The sequence below is a fragment of the Tympanuchus pallidicinctus genome, unplaced genomic scaffold (assembly GCF_026119805.1).
Source record: "Tympanuchus pallidicinctus isolate F22 unplaced genomic scaffold, pur_lepc_1.0 scaffold23, whole genome shotgun sequence".
Lineage (NCBI taxonomy): Eukaryota > Metazoa > Chordata > Aves > Galliformes > Phasianidae > Tympanuchus > Tympanuchus pallidicinctus.
Window position 1 is genome coordinate 114,603 of NW_026294740.1, and position 19,979 is coordinate 134,581.

The 19,979-nt window shown below is 41.2% G+C and overlaps 1 protein-coding gene across 2 annotated transcripts in view; it reads left to right on the top strand.

Moving 5' to 3' along the window:
- The first annotated feature begins 4,941 nt into the window (after nucleotides 1-4,941).
- The window catches only part of GLP2R (glucagon like peptide 2 receptor), a 32,153-nt gene continuing 17,115 nt past the window's right edge, over nucleotides 4,942-19,979 (top strand). The window contains exons 1-6 of one of the 2 annotated variants that reach the window (XM_052688171.1): nucleotides 4,942-5,287; nucleotides 9,704-9,797; nucleotides 13,528-13,632; nucleotides 16,910-17,031; nucleotides 18,832-18,938; nucleotides 19,155-19,311. In XM_052688171.1, the coding sequence (XP_052544131.1) occupies nucleotides 5,183-5,287; nucleotides 9,704-9,797; nucleotides 13,528-13,632; nucleotides 16,910-17,031; nucleotides 18,832-18,938; nucleotides 19,155-19,311 (690 nt within the window). In that variant the 5' untranslated portion in view covers nucleotides 4,942-5,182. The remainder of the gene's footprint in view (nucleotides 5,288-9,703; nucleotides 9,798-13,527; nucleotides 13,633-16,909; nucleotides 17,032-18,831; nucleotides 18,939-19,154; nucleotides 19,312-19,979) is intronic. The other variant, XM_052688173.1, reaches the window with a different exon arrangement.

Sequence of the window (19,979 nt, forward strand, 5' to 3'; positions counted from 1 at the left end):
AGAAAATGCTGTTTACTATATATCCCTTGTTTGCACAGGAAGATCACCTAGAAATCCTATTATAAGCACTTCCAGAAAGGAAGACACTTGTTTAACACATTTTGGATAATACTTTTGATAGCGCACCTCAAAGAAACTGATACTGATACAGGCATCAAGAAGTACAAAAGCAGCAAGACCATGAATGATGGTGTGAGGAAAACAGAAGCAGACACAGCTGGTCCTTGGTGTAGCAGCAGCAATCAGATATAAAGATACCTTAACATTGGTCTCCTTCACTGACTGAGCCGTTGGGAGTGTTAATTCTAAAAAGAGACTGAAGAGAGACCACAGAGCATCAACATAAGTTTCAGATGACTTTAGAAGATGAGCAGTTACAAACAACTTCTGGAAGCTGAAAACTGAAAACAGAGCCTCAGCTGCTGGGGCCAGCTATAAATCAGCTCCTGTGAGACACAAGGTTGCATTGCAGAAGATCCTGCAGATCTCCTCATCTAAGGTCTAGGCTGGGCATGTCCGACGTGTGGCCTGCACCCTCACACAGCCCAGCACAGCCTGTCCTGCAGATGCCCCAGTCACAGAAACACAGAATCACAGAATTGTAGGGGTTGGAAGGGACTCCAGAGATCATCGAGTCCAACCCCCTGCCAAAGCAGGTTCCCTACAGCAGGTCGCACAGGTAGGCATCCAGGCAGGTCTGGAACATCTCCAGAGAAGGAGACTCCACCACCTCCCTGGGCAGCCTGTTCCACTGCTCCGTCACCTCACTGTAAAGAAGTTCTTGCGCATGTTTGTGCAGAACTTCCTATGCTGCAGTTCCCTCATCCTGTCTCCACTCACCACTGAAAACAGTCTGGCCTCGCCATTCTGTCCCCCACACCTCAGATATTTATAGACCTGGATCAGGTCCCCTCTCAGTCTTCTTTTCTCAAGGCTGAACAGACCCAGTTCACTCAGCCTTTCCCCATAGGAGAGATGCTCCAGACCCTTCACCATCTTCATAGCCCTCCGCTGGACTCTTTCCAAGAGATCCCTGTCTTTTTTGTACTGGGGAGCCCAGAACTGGACGCAGTACTCCAGATGAGGTCTTACCAGGGCAGAGTAGAGGGGGAGGATTACCTCCCTCGACCTGCTGGACACGCTCTTTTTAATGCACCCCAGTAAGCCATTGGCCTTTTTGGCCACAAGGGCAAACTGCTGGCTCATGGCCAACCTGTCATCCACCAGGACACCCAGGTCCCTTTCCGCAGAGCTCCCCTCCAGCAGGTCATCCCCCAACCTATACTGGTGCATGGAATTATTCCTCCCCAGATGCAAGACTTGCTTTTGTTAAACCTCATCCCATTTTTTTCTGCCCAGCTCTCAGCCTGTCCAGGTCTCGCTGAATGGCAGCACGGCCTTCAGGCTGTCAGCCAATCCTCCCAACTTCGTATCATCAGCAAACTTGCTGAGGGTGGCCATTATCCCCTCATCAAGGTCATTGATGAAGATGTTGAACAAGACTGGGCCCAGCACAGACCCCTGAGGAACACCGCTAATTACAGGCCTCCAACCAGACTCTGCACCACCAACAACAACCCTCTGTGCTCTGCCAGTCAGCCAGTTCTCAACCCACTTCACTGTCCACTCATCCATCCCACACTTCCTCAGCTTTGTTATAAGGATGTCGTGGGGGACAGTATCAAATGCCTTGCTGAAATCAAGGTAGACTACACCACTGCTCTCCCCCTATCCACCCAGCCAGAGACAACATCATAGAAGGCTACCAGGTTGGTCAAGCACGACCTCCCCCTGGTGAACCCGTGCTGACTACTCCTGATAACCTTCTCTTCTTCCAGTTGTCTGGAGATGACATCCAATACAAGCTGTTCCATCACCTTTCCAGGGACAGAGGTGAGGCTGACTGGTCTATAATTGCCTGGGTCTTCCTTCTTGCCTATTTTGAAGACCGGGGTGATGTTGGCTATCTTCCAGTCTTCAGGCACCTCCCCCATCCTCCAAGACCTCTCAAAGATGACAGAAAGCAGTTCAGCAATCACCTCTGCCAGCTCCCTCAGCACCCGTGGATGAATCCCATCGGGTCCCATGGATTTGTGAACATTGGTGTTGCCTAGGCGCTCCTGGACCACCTCTTCCCTGACAGAAGGGAGGTCTTCCATTCCCCAGATCCTCTCACTAACCTCCAGGGTCTCAGATTCCTGAGGGGGAGCTTTTTCACTGAAAACAGAAGCAAAGAAGGCATTCAGTATCTCCGCCTTCTAGGCATCCCCCGTTACCAGAACACCCCCGTCACTTAGCAGGGGAGCCACATTCTCCCTAGTCTTCCTTTTACTGTTAATGTACTTGAAAAAACCTTTTTTATTATCCTTTATCCCCTTTGCCAGATTTAATTCCAGGCAGGCTTTAGCCTTCCTTGTCGCATCCCTGCACACCCTGACAACATTCCTGTATTCTTCCCAAGTAGTCAGACAGTCCTGCACATCATGGCAGCAGCTTGGCCCCACAGAGTGGCCCTGGGCACGCAGCTATTGCATGGAATAGCCACACACTGGTGTTATTATGTCAGCTGGAACCAGGACACAGGGAGGATGCAGTGCAATGCTAACTCAAGTTACGGCAAACAACTTTATGCATTCTGATACATTGACTAAACATAGTCCTGCAATCGGCAAAAAAATACGCAGCCTTGTTTTCAGTTTTGATAAGGGGATTTGAGAGTAGGTTTCAAGATTGACAAAAAAATCATCAGTTTGTATTTGTGATTCCATTTTCAGTTGACATAAATGCATTAATGACAAATTTTCAAATGAAGCGCATAGAACTGCAATCAGAGGTTCAACTCAAAAATTGATTATATCTCTTTAGCAGACTGTTATAAGATCTGTCTTACCAGAGAAAGATAACCCTCACATCACAATCATGTCTTATTCATGTCATCACTTCTTGAAAGTGCACACATTTGTGAACAATTATTGTCAATGATGAAGTACAGGAAGAGTAAAATTTCATCAAAAACCTCTGGCAAACACCTTGAGGTCTCACATAGAATTGCAAACACTGCCATTGAATCAGACATGAATTAGTTTCACAGTGATGGGGTCAAATACTCCACTAGCTTTACAGTGTTGTTGCTCTCTTTTCTTTAATGTTTTAGTAAAAATATTAAAAGTTTAAATAAGTTTTGCTACTTATATACATTAACTATATTATTTACTTTACAAGGGCTCTGAAAGTAACGCCTCCTGTTTTATGATATAGATTGATAACATCAGAGGCAGATGTTGGTGAGATGCCAGTAGAAGTTGAACCTTCCCACCAGTATTTCATTACTTGCTGTCCTGTGACAGATGGCAGCAGAGGAGAACTCCAACAAATTGGACCCTGACATTAAAGTATGTTTAAAGCAAAGCTGTGCAACTGGATTCCTCCACATGGAAAAAAAATTGCACTCGTTAACATTCATCAGTGCTTTCTTAACTTTTATGGAGACCAAACAGTGGATGTGAGCACAGTGGGTGGTGTTTCTCAGCAGGGCTGACAGTGACATGTGCAGGCTCTTGTTCACTGTTGGTGAAAATGCACAGCCAACGGTAGAGACTGTTGAAAAACAGTGTTTTGTAGCTGAGAGTTTGCTTTTTTAGAGTTACCGTGCTCATTGTTTCAGTTTCCATGAAAATAAGTAGGAAGAATTACTTTCACAGAGACATACACAGATACTGCCTAAGACAATTCCTCATCACTCCGTGCAGCCCAGGCAAGCCCAGGATATCTTTAGCACTGAGACATTTCTTATGGTGGTCTCAAAAGAGCTCCAACGCCAGAGCACTGTTTGGGTTTGCTGTCTGTAGCCTACCGCAGAGCTGATCTTACACAGCAATGAGAAAATTTGTATTTATCCCTTGTAATAATACGCAGCTGAGCAATTGTGACAGGGGTTTATAGATGCCTCTCCTTCGTCCTCAGAATTGCCTGTAGGTGTGGCTTGGGGAGGATGTGTGCTCAGGAGAACAATCCCTGGCCCCAGACAAGACAATGAAGGCAGTTCATGTCCTTTCTGACAGACCTCTTGAGGGTGGGGTGGGTCCATTTCAACCCTGAAACGCTTGTCTCCAGAGCACTTTTGTATTTTGTTCCCAGAAAATTTCTGTACCACATCCAAGCCTCAAGTAAAGATGAGATACGGTTATACATCATGCCCTTCTATTTTTTCATTCATCTAGGCCAAATTTTGGGCAGGGAGAGAGGAAGACATGCTACTGAATAGATTGAAACAGTGCACTGCAGTTTGCTTTAAGCCTATGCATGGCGATGAAAACCAAGTTGCCACTGGTTCTACAATCTCAGTGGTGCATCTCTGTCCCTTATCTGGCTGAGCTGGAGGGGATACCCATGAATTCAGGGAGAACTTCTATACAAATAGCTGCATGTCTAATTTCTCTTGGAAGTGCAGAAGGACACATCCACCTGAGTCTCCATGCTGTGGAAAGTAGAAGCTAGGCCCTAAAATCTTTGTATTGTAAATATTTTTAATTTCCTACATTTGTGTATCATATACACTGAATATGAAAAGAATTATTGTAAAACTTTAACTGCTGACTACGTCAGTTTTTATACATTTTGACTGGCCTTGATCCTGCACTGACTGTGCATGTTTGACAAAGTATTGATTAGGGTGGATCAAAATGCCTGTTACTGAGACCGAGCTTCTTCATGCCAACCTACTTGATTCAGCAAGCTTTTACGGATTTTCTACATTCTAGGTCACCCTTTTATAGTTTCATGAGGTGTGCATAAACATATGTATATATTTAGGAACTGTATTACATTCTCACAAAGTCACTGGCAAAATTCCCATGAAGTTTCAAGGGAATAGGATCAGCTTCTTAATGTTTTAATAGTTTTGTGATTTCTTATTGGCTAAAAAACAAGCTACAGTAAACAGACTTCATGTGAAGTTTAGAGTAAATTCTCTGTGACTTTAATCAGAAAAAAAAATAAAAAAACAAGACATAGCTGGAGACCATCAAGTCTAGACATTTTAGTAGGCTTTCTGGTTTATATCTAAGAAGATTCTTGAAACAGAAGAATAAAAGAAGACGCTTTAAATCTGTTACAGGAACAAGTGATACAACTGGTCTATTGTACAGTGATACAGCAGCATACTGGAAACAAATTTATTAAAATGGGCATGATTACACTTTTTGGTCTCTGCTTCAGCATGCGGATCTGGTCCGGAATATCTCCCATACCTGCCAGCTCAGTCATGATATTATTTATAGTGAAACAGGTAAGCCAATTCCATAATTAATAATTATCAATATAAAAGTGAATATATATCACACAGCATTTTAACCTTCCCTGCATGTTTGTTTCAAAAACATTTGACATGACAACTAATGTTTGTTAAAATTAGTTATAAGAAGAAACATTGTCTGAGAAACAATAGAATTACATGTTATAACTCACTCAGAGTAGATGATATATTACAATTTTACTCTATAAAAGCTGGTTCATACAGTGAATAAACCATGTTTGCATTTATTTTTGCAGTGTATTTTCATAATGACATTGATTATTAAACTAGTTTTATTTTTTGAGTTTTCTACCAATATATCAATACTATTGTGAAAATTCTTTATTTTCTACTGTTGTTTCCAGTCATATTCTAATCCCAATGTTGTTCAATTTACATTTTTTAAATTTTTTATTTAATTTACATTTTACATAAATGTGCTATCATTTAGCCTTTTAGAAATATACAAAGTGAAGGCATTGCTTCTCATATTTGTGAAAGCTGATGTTACTGGTTTTGTTCTGCAACTCAACTTCTAACATCAGGCTAGCAAAACTATTTAGTATTGTTACTTCTAATTCTTGGAGTGCTCTAGCAAAATAGTCATTTCTTTCTTATTCTAAATGTATGAAAAATTAAAAGCTTTCTTCCTCATCTGTACTGTCTTGAAATTTGTGAGAGTTCTCAGAATTTAAGGACAGAATACCTCAGTGTTAATCTCCTCAGGGAAATTTTCTTCTTTTTTTTTTTTTCTTCCCATTTTATTTATTTATTTATGAATATATACCTTTATTTCAGTAAATTAAACTGATACATATATTAATGTGTTGAAGTTAATTCCAATTCATCCAAATAAAAATCATATGCAAATTTAGGGAAATAATCTGTGAAAGAAGTATACAAGGCAATGAGCACAACTGAACAGGTTTACTTTACACTGAAATTGTTACTTCTAACCGCTTGTGCTACAATTATGTGTGAATGTGCTGTAAATATTGAAATTTTGCTTTTTTTTCTGTTTTTCTTAAAAAAAAAAAATTACCAAGAGACACATATTCTGAATCTTGAGCTTCTCTCATGTAAATGGATAGAGAACTGATGCACTGATGCAGATCTCCGTTTTCTGAGAGTCCTTGAATCCAAAGGATGCCTCAAACAAAGCGCCAGTCAGTGTTAACTGAAAATCTCCCTGTGACTTCTGTGTCATTACAGTTTAAAGAAATTAAAGAGATGCAAACTTTATTATACAGTAGTCATTTATGAAAATAATAGGTAGATTACAATTATTCTGTTTGCAAACTTGGAGGTCTATTATAATAACCTACTTCTTAGAGGGGAACTTTTAGCAGTGCCATCTACTGCATCCAACGTATTTTTAAACAGTGGGGTCATCTTTGTACAGCTTTGTGCACCTGAGCGAACCAAACAAATGTTTGGAATGGAAAGACCTCTCCAGGAAGGTTTGGTAACATTTCAGTGTCAATGAACTGAAGTGAAATGAACTGAAGTGTTCACAGGCTCTACTCTGCAGAGACTGACTATTCCAGAAAGAAGTGAAATTGTCATTTGTACCTGGAGTGCTCCTCATTCTTGTTAACTAAAATTCTTCATGGATGACTCTCAGCAATTTCTCCAGAAAATGAACCAAACAAGCAGCCAGGTAGTCAACATGAGGCTTTCTCTGTGTTTCTTTAGCTGTTTAATGCATTTGTTTATTAGAAACAGAAGTGCTATCCTTAAATCAAGCAGTCCTTTCTACAAGTGCGTCATCATATCTTTTGCTTCTTTAAATGAGGTTCACTGACCAAGGAGTATCTGAAGAATCTCCCCTGGCTCTCAGCATTTTGAGGCCCAGATGAGGGAAATGTCAAGAAGATTTGTATTTTGGAAACATGCATTCTTTTCTCATGGCTGCTGTAAATATTCTCTCCTTATCTTGCAAGCCCATCAGATGAAGAAAAATTATAGACTTTCTGCTGCCTGGAATTTAAAGTAGGGCGTCTGGAAATTAGTTGAGAGTCTCAAAGCAGAGCAGTGAGCAAACAACATCTTGCACAGCCAAACCATGCAAGAATGGGTGGTTTCAAAAACAACTAGATAACATTCACTGTTGTTCTGTTTTGAACATGCATAAATACTACTTTTTTTTTGCTTTTTGGTAAACTTGTGTTCAAAAAATAGCTTACAGGTGAAGTTCACACCATAGGGCACCCTGGTTTATTTCAGCTCTTAGCACATTATCTGGCTCAGACAAGTACCACTGTACACATGTGAAAGGTGCTTTCTGAAAAGGGTCTAATCCAGTTGAAAGAAAATGGATTTTCCCTGGGGAGCTGAAAATTATTTGGTGCAAGAATTATTATTTTTTTTTTTAACTTTTGTTTGGATTGTCTTCCCAATTTTGTCATTAGAGTATGTAACATTTTCATCCAGTAATGAATTGTTCTGTTTTGGTGACACACACTGACATTGTTCTTGGACTACTTGCCTGCCTCTGGCTTCTGAAAGCCCCGGTGTTCAGAAGACCAAATGGCATATTATACAGAGATTGCTTTGACTAACGTTTCTTACACTGGATAAATAATGATCAAAGTATCATGCTGATACTGAGCTGCAAGCAATATTCTTTCTCTACTGCTATTGTACTAGTTGGGCATTACTTAAACAGCCCAAATCTGATAGGATGCAAAGCAATTTTGCATTTAGCTCTTCTGTTTTACCCATTCCTTTCCCAAACAGCATTTATCAAGTAGCTCTCTGAAGGCCTCTGCAGTAGGAGAGCGTTGTATGAATAAGATGAATCAGAAAGACAGATATTTAAAGAGAAAAAGTTAAAATTACAAGTCCTCTCAGGATAACAACAATTCTTACATTAACAAGATTTTTGCCACAGATGCCCACCTCATCCTCAGTGCAGCAGTCACTTCATGTGAAATCATTATTAGCATCTGTTTGTCACTGGGAATTACTACTTTTTTTTTAATGTAGCTTTTAATTTATAGCAGATTTTATCTTAGCTTTTTTTTTTTTTTCTTCTCTTTACTAGCAACTATATATCTACATCTCAAATTTCACCCTTTGAAGATAACAGCTAGGTCTCTTTTTTTCTCCGTATCAGTTTTCTGGTGCATCTCAGGTTCCAGGGTTATTGATCAACAGCCAGCTGAATGTGAGCCAGTAGTGTGCCCAGATGGCCAAGAAAGCCAATGTCATAGAATCATTGAATCACAGAATGGCCTGGGTTGAAAAGGACCATAATGATCATCTAGTTTCAGCTATATGTTCTCAGCTATGATCAGCTATGTGCAGGATTGCCAACCAGTTTCTTCACAGAAAGGGTGAATAGCCATTTGAAAAGCTTGATCTTGAAGATCTTTTCCGATCTATGTATTTCTGCAGTTGCAGTGCTGTGCATATCTTATAAATGCAACTCTGCAGGGAGCAGCTGAGAGGAGAATTGATTTTTCAGGCACTCCAAAGAATCTGCTGTCATCAAACCGCATAAATCTGAAGTCAAGCCTGTACTGCACTGCATTAATAAAAGAGAGATTGTTTTTTGTAGTGCTTTTAGTTGTATTCTCTTTGAGCAGATAAGATCAAAGCAGTTATTCTAGATTGTATTCTTCAGAAATCTAGTTTTTCAGAATTTAAAGGCCTTTTTGATCTCTCCCTAATGATAACTGTAACAGGAAGATCCAAGCTTCCAGGTTTGAAAATATCTAATATGAAAAAAAGAAATATTCATTTCTATGAGATGTTTTAAATGGAGAAAACTCTTTTATGGATAAAAATAAGCATTCATACTCCATTTCATTTTGTAAAACTGTCCCCTGACCAGGCAAAAACAACACAGTGTTAGTGGAGACAAGCAAGAATAAGTAGAATGAATGATTGTAAGTTCTCCGGAAAGCAGAGGAATAGAAATGCATTTATGGCATGTTTGCTGTATTAGAGGAAGAAGTGGCCTTTCAGTTGCTGAAATGGAGTGCAGAATGAAGTGGGGAAGAGACAACAATAGCCAAATATTACTGTTTATTCATTTCACTTCTATTCAAATTATTACTGAAGTATTCAATCAAGTAAGCTTGATTATCTTCAAAAATACTATAAAAATAAACAGCCCACAAAGTTGTTATCAATCAAATTCCAAAGTTAATCCAGCAGAAGGAGAAATGTAAATACATGAGAACAATTAGCTGACCTTGGAATGAAATGACTGTAGAAGCTTCCTCCCAGGGAAGAGAGGTCTTTTTCTCCCTGCCTACCTAACTTGCCTCCATTCTGCTCCTTGCTTCCTTGCTTCCTTGCTCCTCTCCTCACCTCTTAAATTTGTTAGTTGATGGAAACTTGTCCTCTAAAAGACCACTAGACTAGCTGGTTTTCTCCATGTAAGACTTTTTTTACTCACAGGCCAAAGGATCCGTGCTGGAAAAAACAACTACTGGATGGAACAAATACAAACAGGAATGCCTGAAAATGCTACAGGAAACAACTGTAGGTACTGGTAAGTGTACAAACAGCAAATAAAGATATGTTAAGCAGCATAGCTAAAAATGCAAATATTCATATAAAGTTATTTGATTCACAGAAGTGTGTGACTCTTAAGTTTTAAATGTAAACAGCCAGTTTTGTAACTAGACCTACAAATACGCAGTCATGAAGTAAATGGCTGCCTTTGTCCTCAGCTACTTTATATTGAAACAAGCCATAGAACAGCTGGTCCTGAGCTACTGCTGTGATACATCACAGACTACAGACTACTAGCTGAGAGGTCCTTTGGATGAAGGAGACCTGTGTTCACTCCCTTTTTCAGCCTGAAGGAAGACAAGCAATTATTTCTGGAAATTTCACTAAGCATAAGATAATGTGTCATTAAAGGAAAAAAAGATGACTCCCATTCCTCTTTTAGAAACTGAGCCATGGTGGACAAAAACACAAAACAAAGGAGGCAAAGCAACTGGGGTTTATCTCTTTTCACAGAACTGCTTGTGTATTTTTAATGCAGCCCACAACACAGCTGGCCTTCCGGGCTGCAGGCGCTCACTGCTGCCTCATGGCCAGCTTCTCGCCCACCAGGACCCCAAGTCCTTCTGCGCAGGGCTGCTCTCAACCACATCTTCCCCCAGTCTGTATCAATACCTGGCATTGCCCCCACCCAATGGCAGCACCCTGCACCTGGCCTTACTGAACCCCATTGGGTTCCCATGGGCCCACTTCTCCAGCCTGTCCAGGTCCCTCTGGATGGCTTCCCTTCCCTCCAGTGTATCAACTGCACTGCTCAGCTTGGTGTCATCACAAACTTGCTGAGGTACACTGGATGCCATTGTCTGTCATTGATGAAGATGTTGAAGAGCAACTGTCCCAACACCGACCCCTGAGGGACACTGCTTGTGCCCGGCCTGCACCCTGACACAGAGCCATTGATCACAGCCCTTTGGCTGCGACCAGCTGGCCAATTCCTTACCCATCCAACAGCCCATCCTTCAAATCTGCAATTCTCCAAGTTAGAGAGCAGGATGTGGCGAGGGACCATGTCCAAGGCCTTGCAGAAATCCAGGTAATGACATCCACTGCTCTTCCCCCATCCACCAATGCTGTCACTGCATCATAGAAGGCCGCCACATTGGTCAGGCACGATCTGTCCTTGGTACAGCCATGCTGGCTGTCTCGAATCACTTGTCTCATGTGCCTTAACATAGCTTCCAGCAGGATCTGCTCCATGATCTTCCCAGGCACAGAGGTGAGGTTCACCGGCCTGTAGTTCCCCAGGTCTTCCTTTCTACCTCTTTTAGAAATTGGAGTAATATTTCCTTTTTCCAGTCACCGGGGACTTTACCAGACAGCCATGATTTTTCAAATATGATGGAAAGCGGCTCGGCAACCACATCAGGCTTCTACCTCTTTCAGAACCCTAGGATGGATATCATCTGGCCCCATAAACTTGAATGTGTTCAGTTTCATGAGGAGGACTTGCTCCACCATTACAGTGGGACAGAAACTACTCCCCACACTCTCACCTAGAGACTCACGGTCCTGGCAGACATGGGAAGCCTGATCACCCATGAAGACTGAGGCAAAGCACTCATTGAGGACCTCAGCTTTTTCTACGTCTGAGAAAGTCAGCTCCCTGTTACCTTTCACCAGAGGGAGAAGGAACGCTCTCCTTGGCCTGTCTCCTCCTGCCTGTGTACCTGTAGAACCCCTTCTTGTTATCTTTCACATCTCTTGCCAAGTTCAGCTCCATCTGCTCCTTGGCTTTCCTAATCCTATCTCTACACACATGGAGAACAGCCCTGTATTCCTTCAAGGATACACCTTCTTCCACCTTCTGTACATTTCCCTCTTTTCTCTCAGGTTAAGCTGCAGGTCCTTGCACAGCCATGACAGTCACCCGCCTTCCCTGCTCAACTTCTGCTGGAGGATGGAGAGCCGTTGTGCTCTCAGAAGTGTGCCCTTAAAGAGCTGCCATCTCTGCTCTGTGCCCATCCCTTAAGGACAGTTTCCCAGGGGATCCCACTCAGCAGTTCCTTGAGCAGCTGGAATTTTGCTCTCCTGAAGCACAGGAGACTAACTCTGCTTTTTGCCAGGCCCGCATTCTTCAAGATCAGAAAATCCATAGAGGCATGGTCACTACAGCCCAGGCTGCCTCCAGTCTTAACCTCTCTAATGCTCTCCTTTGCATTAGTGAGCACCAGGTCCAGTAAGGCTTCACCTCGGGTTGGCCCATCTATTACCTGGACCAGGAGATTATCCTTAACAGACTCCAGGAATCTCTTGGATTGTCTGCCACCCACTATGCCGCTCTCTCATCAGATATCTGGGGTGATTGAAATCCCCCAATAGGACAAGAGCCCACGAGTGTCACACCTCCTGCAGCTGAAGCAAGAAGGCCTTGTCAGCAGGCTCCTCCTTATCAGGTGGCCTGTAGCAGACCCCAACCACTAGATGCCCTTTATCGGACTGATCCTTGATTTTTACCCACAAGCTCTCGACCTGATTGTGGCTTTTGTCAGATACAGCTCTTAGCAAAATGCAAAAGCAGAGTGTGTTGTGGTGGGAAGTGGCAATTGCAAACAATCCAAATGACCCAGGAAGCCAAAAAAGCAGTGACACATAGCAAGATGTCAGAAGACAGTGGTTTGTAAAAGAATTATACATACTCAGAAGTCCAGTTTTCAAGGAATAATGTAAAAACTATTTTTCTCCTGTCAGCCTACATAATTCATACTTGTCACAACTACCTGAATTCTGTACCTCTGATGAGATATGAGGGAAAGGAATAATAAGAATGCATCTATAAATGTTAACAACTGTGTGGGTCATAAGGCAGATGGAGCTCAAAAGTATAGCAAAATCATTAACAATTGTCCATGTGTTTTAGCAAAAGCACCCCGAAAAGATTCCAGTGAGAAAGTACACAACTATCCTTGTTTCTTCTTCCCACCAAAATCATCAAAGAATTGTTGATCATTATGGAAAACAAAGCAGGGTATATTCTTCTGCCTCCAATGGACAGAAAGATGTGAAGCTCAGAGATGAGAACTTTAACTTCTCCTAAAAAATGTCAGAAAGACTGAAAACTAGAAAACCCAGAAACTAGTACAACCAGCAGTGTTGAAGTGCAGTTTGAAGTGTTTTGTCTGCTCTTTATGTCCTGTGAGTGATGTGGTATCTGTGAAGATTAAAACTGATGGAGTTGATCTGATAGGCTGCCAGCTCCCAATCCATTATTACTGAGAGAGCAATAGAAGTCACTACCAGAGAAGATGATGATTATCTGAGCTGAGAACTGGTGTCACAGGGGTCATGAAAAGTGGAATATTTTCTATTTGTCAGCAGTCTTTGATGTACAGCAACTGAGAGCACGGCTGGAAGCTGTTGCATTTAGAAAACAGAGGTCTTGGGATGATTTTCTACAACACTACTAGCTCATGGTAAAGCGTGTGAAACATGTTGCTTATGTGTACTCAAGGCAAAAAGAACAGTAGCTATTTCTGCCCTGTTCAACAAACATGGTGCAATGAATGCATGAAGTCTGTTACATTTTCTAAATACTCTTCTCATGCCAGAGCACAAGTGATCGTATGTTGTTTCCATATGATAGGATTGATATTTACTCCACACTGAATGAATCCACATGCTTGCAGGTTACTTAAAATGGTACACGATGTTTTTCATGATCATCCATTGTTTGAAACATTTTTTGTAAAACATCTATTCACTTCTCTCCCCAGGGATACATTGTAATGGGACTTTTGATCAGTTTGTTTGCTGGCCATACTCAACCCCAGGAAAAGTATCTGTTCCTTGTCCTTTGTATTTGCCATGGTTGGAAAATGGTAATGTAAAAGTTGTAATTTTTCTTAGAGTTTACACTGGCAATCCAGACACATGACAAATATTTCTGGTCTATTTTGTGACCCGTGTCTTCATTTCAACTCTTTTCTAACTTGACACACAGAATTACAAGCAATATTTAGTTATTTACATTTTTTTACCCTTATTTACCACTGATGGAGTTTTGTGCTTCATCTCTGCGCTGTCAAAGCAAAATTTCCAGCAAAATTTCCAGCAAAAGCAAGAAGAATGTATAACTGTACAGTCAGGCCTTGATTGGCAGTAACAGATTTGGGGTTCAGCTTCTGGGATGCCTACAGACCCAAGAGATTAAGCACAGGAATGGAAGAGACAGTCTAATGGGTCTGAGCAGTCTGCCCTCCAGTGCAAGGTGCTGCACCAACAGCAAGTGGTGCATTGAACAAAAGGGTTTTCCAAGCTGTGCTGTGCTGGACAGAGTGGAGCAGGAAGGCCCTCCTGGAAGGGAAAAATAGTAACATCTGCAGGAGCAAAGCCATCTGAAAGCCTTCCTTTTCTACAAAAGAATTCCAAAAGCATTCTTACCAGCATAGTCTAGTGATTCTGAATCCTGCTTAGTTTTTCTTAGCTACGTATAGTTTTTGTAGTCATATTTGTAATACCTCTTAGAAGAACCAATTGTGCTTGAGTTTTTTGGTTGGGAATCTACCATGGGCTGCTTATCTTAGCTTTCTCCAGTCCACCCCACAAAAGATTTAATCAAAAATGTCATCATCTGTCTTTTCTGGGGCTGTTGAGCTCCAAAGCAGAGAAACCAACCTTTATCTATTCTCTCAAATACCTGCTTCTTCCAACCACTTGTAACAAATTCAGCTGTTCGAAATAAACATGGCAGCATCTTACTTCCCTCCCTGTAATTGAGACTCCTTTTTTTTTTTTTTTTCCTTTTTTGTCTTTTTCTGTCTGAATTTCTACAAAAACAACCTGTAAGACATTGCATCATATCATGAAGCTTTCCACTGTAATTGCAATGGGAAATACTAATACTGATTAGACTTAGGTTGGAATGCCCCAGTGTCTTAGGAGGAGTGTCACTGAGACAGCCCTGCTGTCTGTCCTGGTAGTTCTGTGGATCTGGGCTTACCTGTGGTCCTCTCTTCTCCTCTTCACGTTTTCAAGGTACAGCCGTGGTTATCCTGGAACACAACTTGGACTTGAACCAAAAATGCTTGTGGGCTTGAGATAGATTTTTTTATGATTTGGTATCATTTCACTAGAAAACTAGAGTACTATAGAACTAAGATTTTGGACCACATTTCATAGGAACTCCTTATTTTTATTCAATGATTAAGTATCTGCTCCAGTTAACGTCCACATAAATTTTAGCCCCTTTTCCTGGCTCTAGAATCCCAAGGCCCATCCTCACAGTCAGGCTCCTGCATGGCCTTTCTGAAGATTAGAATATACAAAGCGTTGCCAAAATTCTCCCTAATGCTAATACGGAAGAGCTCACAAAGCATTATTTCCTCTCTCCCACTTTGTATCTGGCATTGGTCAGTTTACTGCCTCTAGAGCTAGCCTAGCAATGAAGTGGGACCACACTGCAACATGGCAATTTCTGAATGAAAGCTTAAGAAGGTGATTCTCTAAATAACATAAACCCTAAGATCCCTCCTGACCTGATCTGCCATGAACTTCTGGGATCCCTTAGCTTTTTGTCCTAGACAGGAACTTTTTCTTCTCTGATATGCTTTTACTTTTTAAAGAGATATTTGTCATACTACATAAATCATGTCCTTAAAGAGTCTCCATCTCTGTACAGTATGCCAGAGTACTCGTAAACATAGAGGTCATTTCCTGCTTGGGGAATCTGTTAGAATTCCACTACATGTTGGACAATAAAATGTGCACTGAAAATGAACAGGCAATCATCACACAAAGCTCCTGCGCCTTCACAGCAAACTGTGCTCCAAAAACAGTTCTCTCAGTTTCAGTCATTCAAAGTAAAATTAGATATTCTGGAGGTTGCTGCTGTATGGCAACTGTTATGATAACCCCTCTTAGCTGTCTCTTCTCCAGACTGAACAGCCCCAGGTCTCTCAGCCTTTCCTCATAAGGGAGATGCTCCAGGCCCTGGCCATCTTTCCCTGCTAACCTTGAGCTGAGGAACCCAGAACTGGACATGACACTCCAGATGTGATCTCACCAGAGCAAAGCAGAGGGGAGAACCTCCCTCACCCTACTGGCCACACTCTTTGTAATGAACTATACATCACTGGCCTTCTTGGCCTCAAGGGCACACTGTTGGCTCATGGTCACTCTGATGGTCACCAGAATCTCTAGGTCCTTCTCTGCAGAGCACCTTTCCAGCAGGTCAGCACCTGTCCTGTACTGATGCATGTGGTTATTCCTCCTCAGGTGTAGGACACTTCATGTGCCCTCTTCACTTTTTGAACCTCATAAGGTTCCTCTCTGCCCAACACTCTAGTCTGTCCAGGTCCCACTGAATGGCAGGACAGCCTTCCAGTGTATCAGCCACTCCTCCCAGCTACTCCCATCAGAACATGCTGACGGTGGACACCGTCCTTTCTCCTGGGTCGTTGATGAAGATATTGAGGGAAGACTTGACCCAGCACTGTCCCCTAGGGAATACTAGATAAAGGCCTCCAACTAGACTCTGAGTCACTGATCATTACTCTCTGAGCTCTGCCATTCAGCCAGATCTCAGAACACCTCACCATCCACTCACCTATCCTACACCTTGTTTCACAACAAGGATGTTGCGGGAGATGGTGTCAAACACCTCGCTCAAGTCAAGATACACAAAATGCACTGCTCCCTCCCCATTGGTCAAGCATGATTACCCCTTGGTGAATCCACATTAACTACTCCTGATAACTTTCTTCTCTTCTAATTTCTTGGAGATGGCACCAAGAACAAATAGCTCCATCACCTCTCCAGGGACAGAATTGAAGCTAACTGGCATGTAATTTCCCAGATCCTTCTTCTTGCCCTTTTTGAAGACTGAGGTGACACTGACTATCTTCCCTACTTTCTTCTACACAAATGTGAAAAATATATTGTCAGACAAAATAAAAGATGTGTTTTGGGTTTTTTTTGTTTTGTTTTGATTGTTGTTGGTTTTTTTTGTTTTTGTTTATTGTTTTTTGTTGTTGTTGTTTGTTTTGACTGCATTTGAGCAAAGGTTTATTGCTATAGTGTAAAGAGAAATCCTTAGAATGTTCATGAAAAATGAAATCTTTATTTTTACTTGTAAGACTAAACTCTATTTACTTTCAGGAAGTGCAGGAAATGTATACAGAGTCTGCTTAGATGAAGGAACTTGGCAAACGAAGGAAAACTCCACAGACATTTGGCGTGACAGTTCAGAATGTTCTGAGAAAAATAATCTCCGAAAAAATGTAAGCATGATGTTTTATACCATGGTTTAATCCTTTAATCTTCGTAATCCCTTCTTGAATAACTGATAAAATATTTCGGTTGAATACCTGCAAAAGATGTTCAGATTTCATTTGGATTACCAAATTGAAAACTGCTAAGAAGAAGCAGAGGAAGAAAGATTAAGGAAGGAGATTCTAGCTTTAGATTAGATAAATTGTTTTCTGTTTAGAGTCCAGCATTCACATGTACTGAATCCCTCCTAATAAAATTGAAATGAAAAGCCTGCGACTTGTCTAGCAAATAGCTCAGAGGACTGGAAGTCGGCCAAAGCCAGACTCCCAACCCCTGTGACCTCCTGAGCCTTTTAGCATAGCAGTTCAAGCTGGAAACCAGGGATCCTGATGCCTTGCCACATTGCCCAGCTACGCAATGCCTGGCAATGAATGCAACAGTTTCAGATAACAGTAAAGCATGTGACTGAACTGGTTTCAGCTTCTTGTAACTTCTTTTGCCGCACTGTTTGGCTTGCTGATCTCAAAATGAAGTCTGTTTGGAGAGCAGTATTACTACTGAACACTTTATTAATTTAGCTTTTGTCACTTTGGTAAATGATACTAATGTTTATTACTTTATTGATTTTATTTTTATTAGTAATTTATTGATCGTGTATTATTTATTAAGCAAGATTATTTCAGGATTACCAAGACCTTAATAAATTCTTTATACAGTGAATATATGGTTTTCCAACCTCACAGTTTATTCAAGTGTGATAAACTTGGAGTACTTTGTTTTTCTGCAGCCCGTTGACTATCCTGGATTGTAAAGTTGTGGGTGGAGGACTACCACTTTAATTCATCAGGTGTGGCAGCAAGAGAACAAGAGGTTTCTCTGAAAGTTTTAGCCAGCTTTCCAAACAAGCCTAAATGTGTGTTTATACCGTGTAATTATATTTAGTCAAAAGCCACAAGCTGTTAGGAATAACCCAGAACTTGCATCCAACCGCATCTGATGAATCAACTTCATTTCATTTGCTTCAGATTTGAAAAAATATCACAGCCAATACAATTCATCTTGTTGGAATGTTTTCATGGAGCTGAGTGACTAATGAACATCCCTTGGGAATCTCCTGCTGTGCCTCTGGGCATCCTCTCCAAGCAGGCACAGCTCACTCTGCTATCCAGACAGTGCTTATTAGCATAGGCTGATTTAGAGACAATTAGCTGGCAGGAGGAGAGTGTGATAATCTGTGGCTGTATGATTAAATCACACAGTTAACAGCAAAGGTTACACAGTTAACAGCAAAGATAGCCAGACAAACCCCAGCCCAAATAAAACTCCTTAACATCTGTGTAGTATTAAGAAGCAGGCAGTCTATTTCAATCACTCTGTAGATACAATTGCCTCTGAAAATTGTGCTCGGAAGAGCAGTGTGCGTCTTGGCTCCCCAGATAACACAGCTATTGCATTTCAGTGCAGGGGTGGAGCTCACTCTGCACTTATTAAACGTTAGGATCTGTTTCATTTATGTGATTGTTTTAATGATTAATAGTCATTAAGACTCAAAATTGGATTTGTGCAAGAAAAATCTGGAAATGGGTCCTTGACTGCCTTCAAATCTGAGAAGAAACTTAGTCTGTTCTCCAGGGTGTCTCCCACAAGGTTTTCATGAGAAAATGCAGGGAACAGATATCAGAAATTTGCCCTGGCTATGCTGCAACACAAATAAATCGGACTCAAAAGCTTTTGATTTATATTCATACCCTACTTACCTGCCTGCATATACATATGCAAAGCTCCTCTTTCTTTTTTTCTTTTCCTAGGAAAAAGAACATAAATTACTTACCACACTACAGTTGCTGTACACCGTAGGATATTATCTTTCTCTCATCTCACTTGTCTTAGCTCTCCTTATACTTTCTTTACTCAGGTTAGTATGAAATTGCATGCATTTTTAAATATAAAACACAATATGCATATTGTTGTTTTTGCATAGTTGGATTTCTTATTTCTGATGTAAGTTATGGAGGAAATTCCTGTATAAAATCAATCAATGGCAACAATATGACTATAATGGTATTTTTTTATTGCTGCTTTCTTTGGATTAAATATACTCCAGAGGATTTATACATTTTCTTCCCCACAGAAAACTTCACTGCACAAGAAACTACATCCATATGAATTTATTTGCATCTTTCATCTTGCGCGCCACAGCCATTCTTATTAAAGACACTGTACTCCACAGGATTTACTCCAAAAGACCCAATGATGAAACTGGATGGATATTATACCTCAGTCCTGAGGTAACTTCTTAGTTGCTAATAGTAAATGTGTACTCCCAGTGGCCATAACAATTACAAATATAGAAGTTTGCCACATAGCACCAAGTTTTAAGGTGTTTGTTAGTTGAGATTCAAATCTCAGGCAGTCTGGAAAAACGTTTATAAATCATAATGCACTCATTAAAAAAACAACAAACATACTAAAAAAAAATCTATAGATATGTTTACACACTTTTACTTAAGCAAAACAGTTTTTTCACGCTTGTAGCCTTAGGAAGAATTCAATACATTTTTTCAGCACTTACATAAGAACTCTTGCATTTATTCATTCTAGGTATGCATAGCAAAATGCAACGTACACAAATACTGCATGTAACACTGTGCTTCCAAACAAAGTACATGAAGGGGAAAATAGTTCAAAGGTTTTTCAGCACTAGGAAAATGTGCAGATTTTCAGAGTCACTACTGACCACAACAGCCATTGCAGAGTTACTTTCACAGAATCCCATATGGTTGAATTGGAAGGGACTTCACAGCCTCCCCAGCCCCATCCCTGCCATGGATTGGCTCTCCGCCCAGCTCAGGCCCATCCATGGCCTTTGGGCATCTGCAAGGATGGGGAACCCACAGCTCTCAGGGTAGCAGTGCCAGGACCTCATCACTTCTGGGTGAAGAATTTCCTCTTAGTA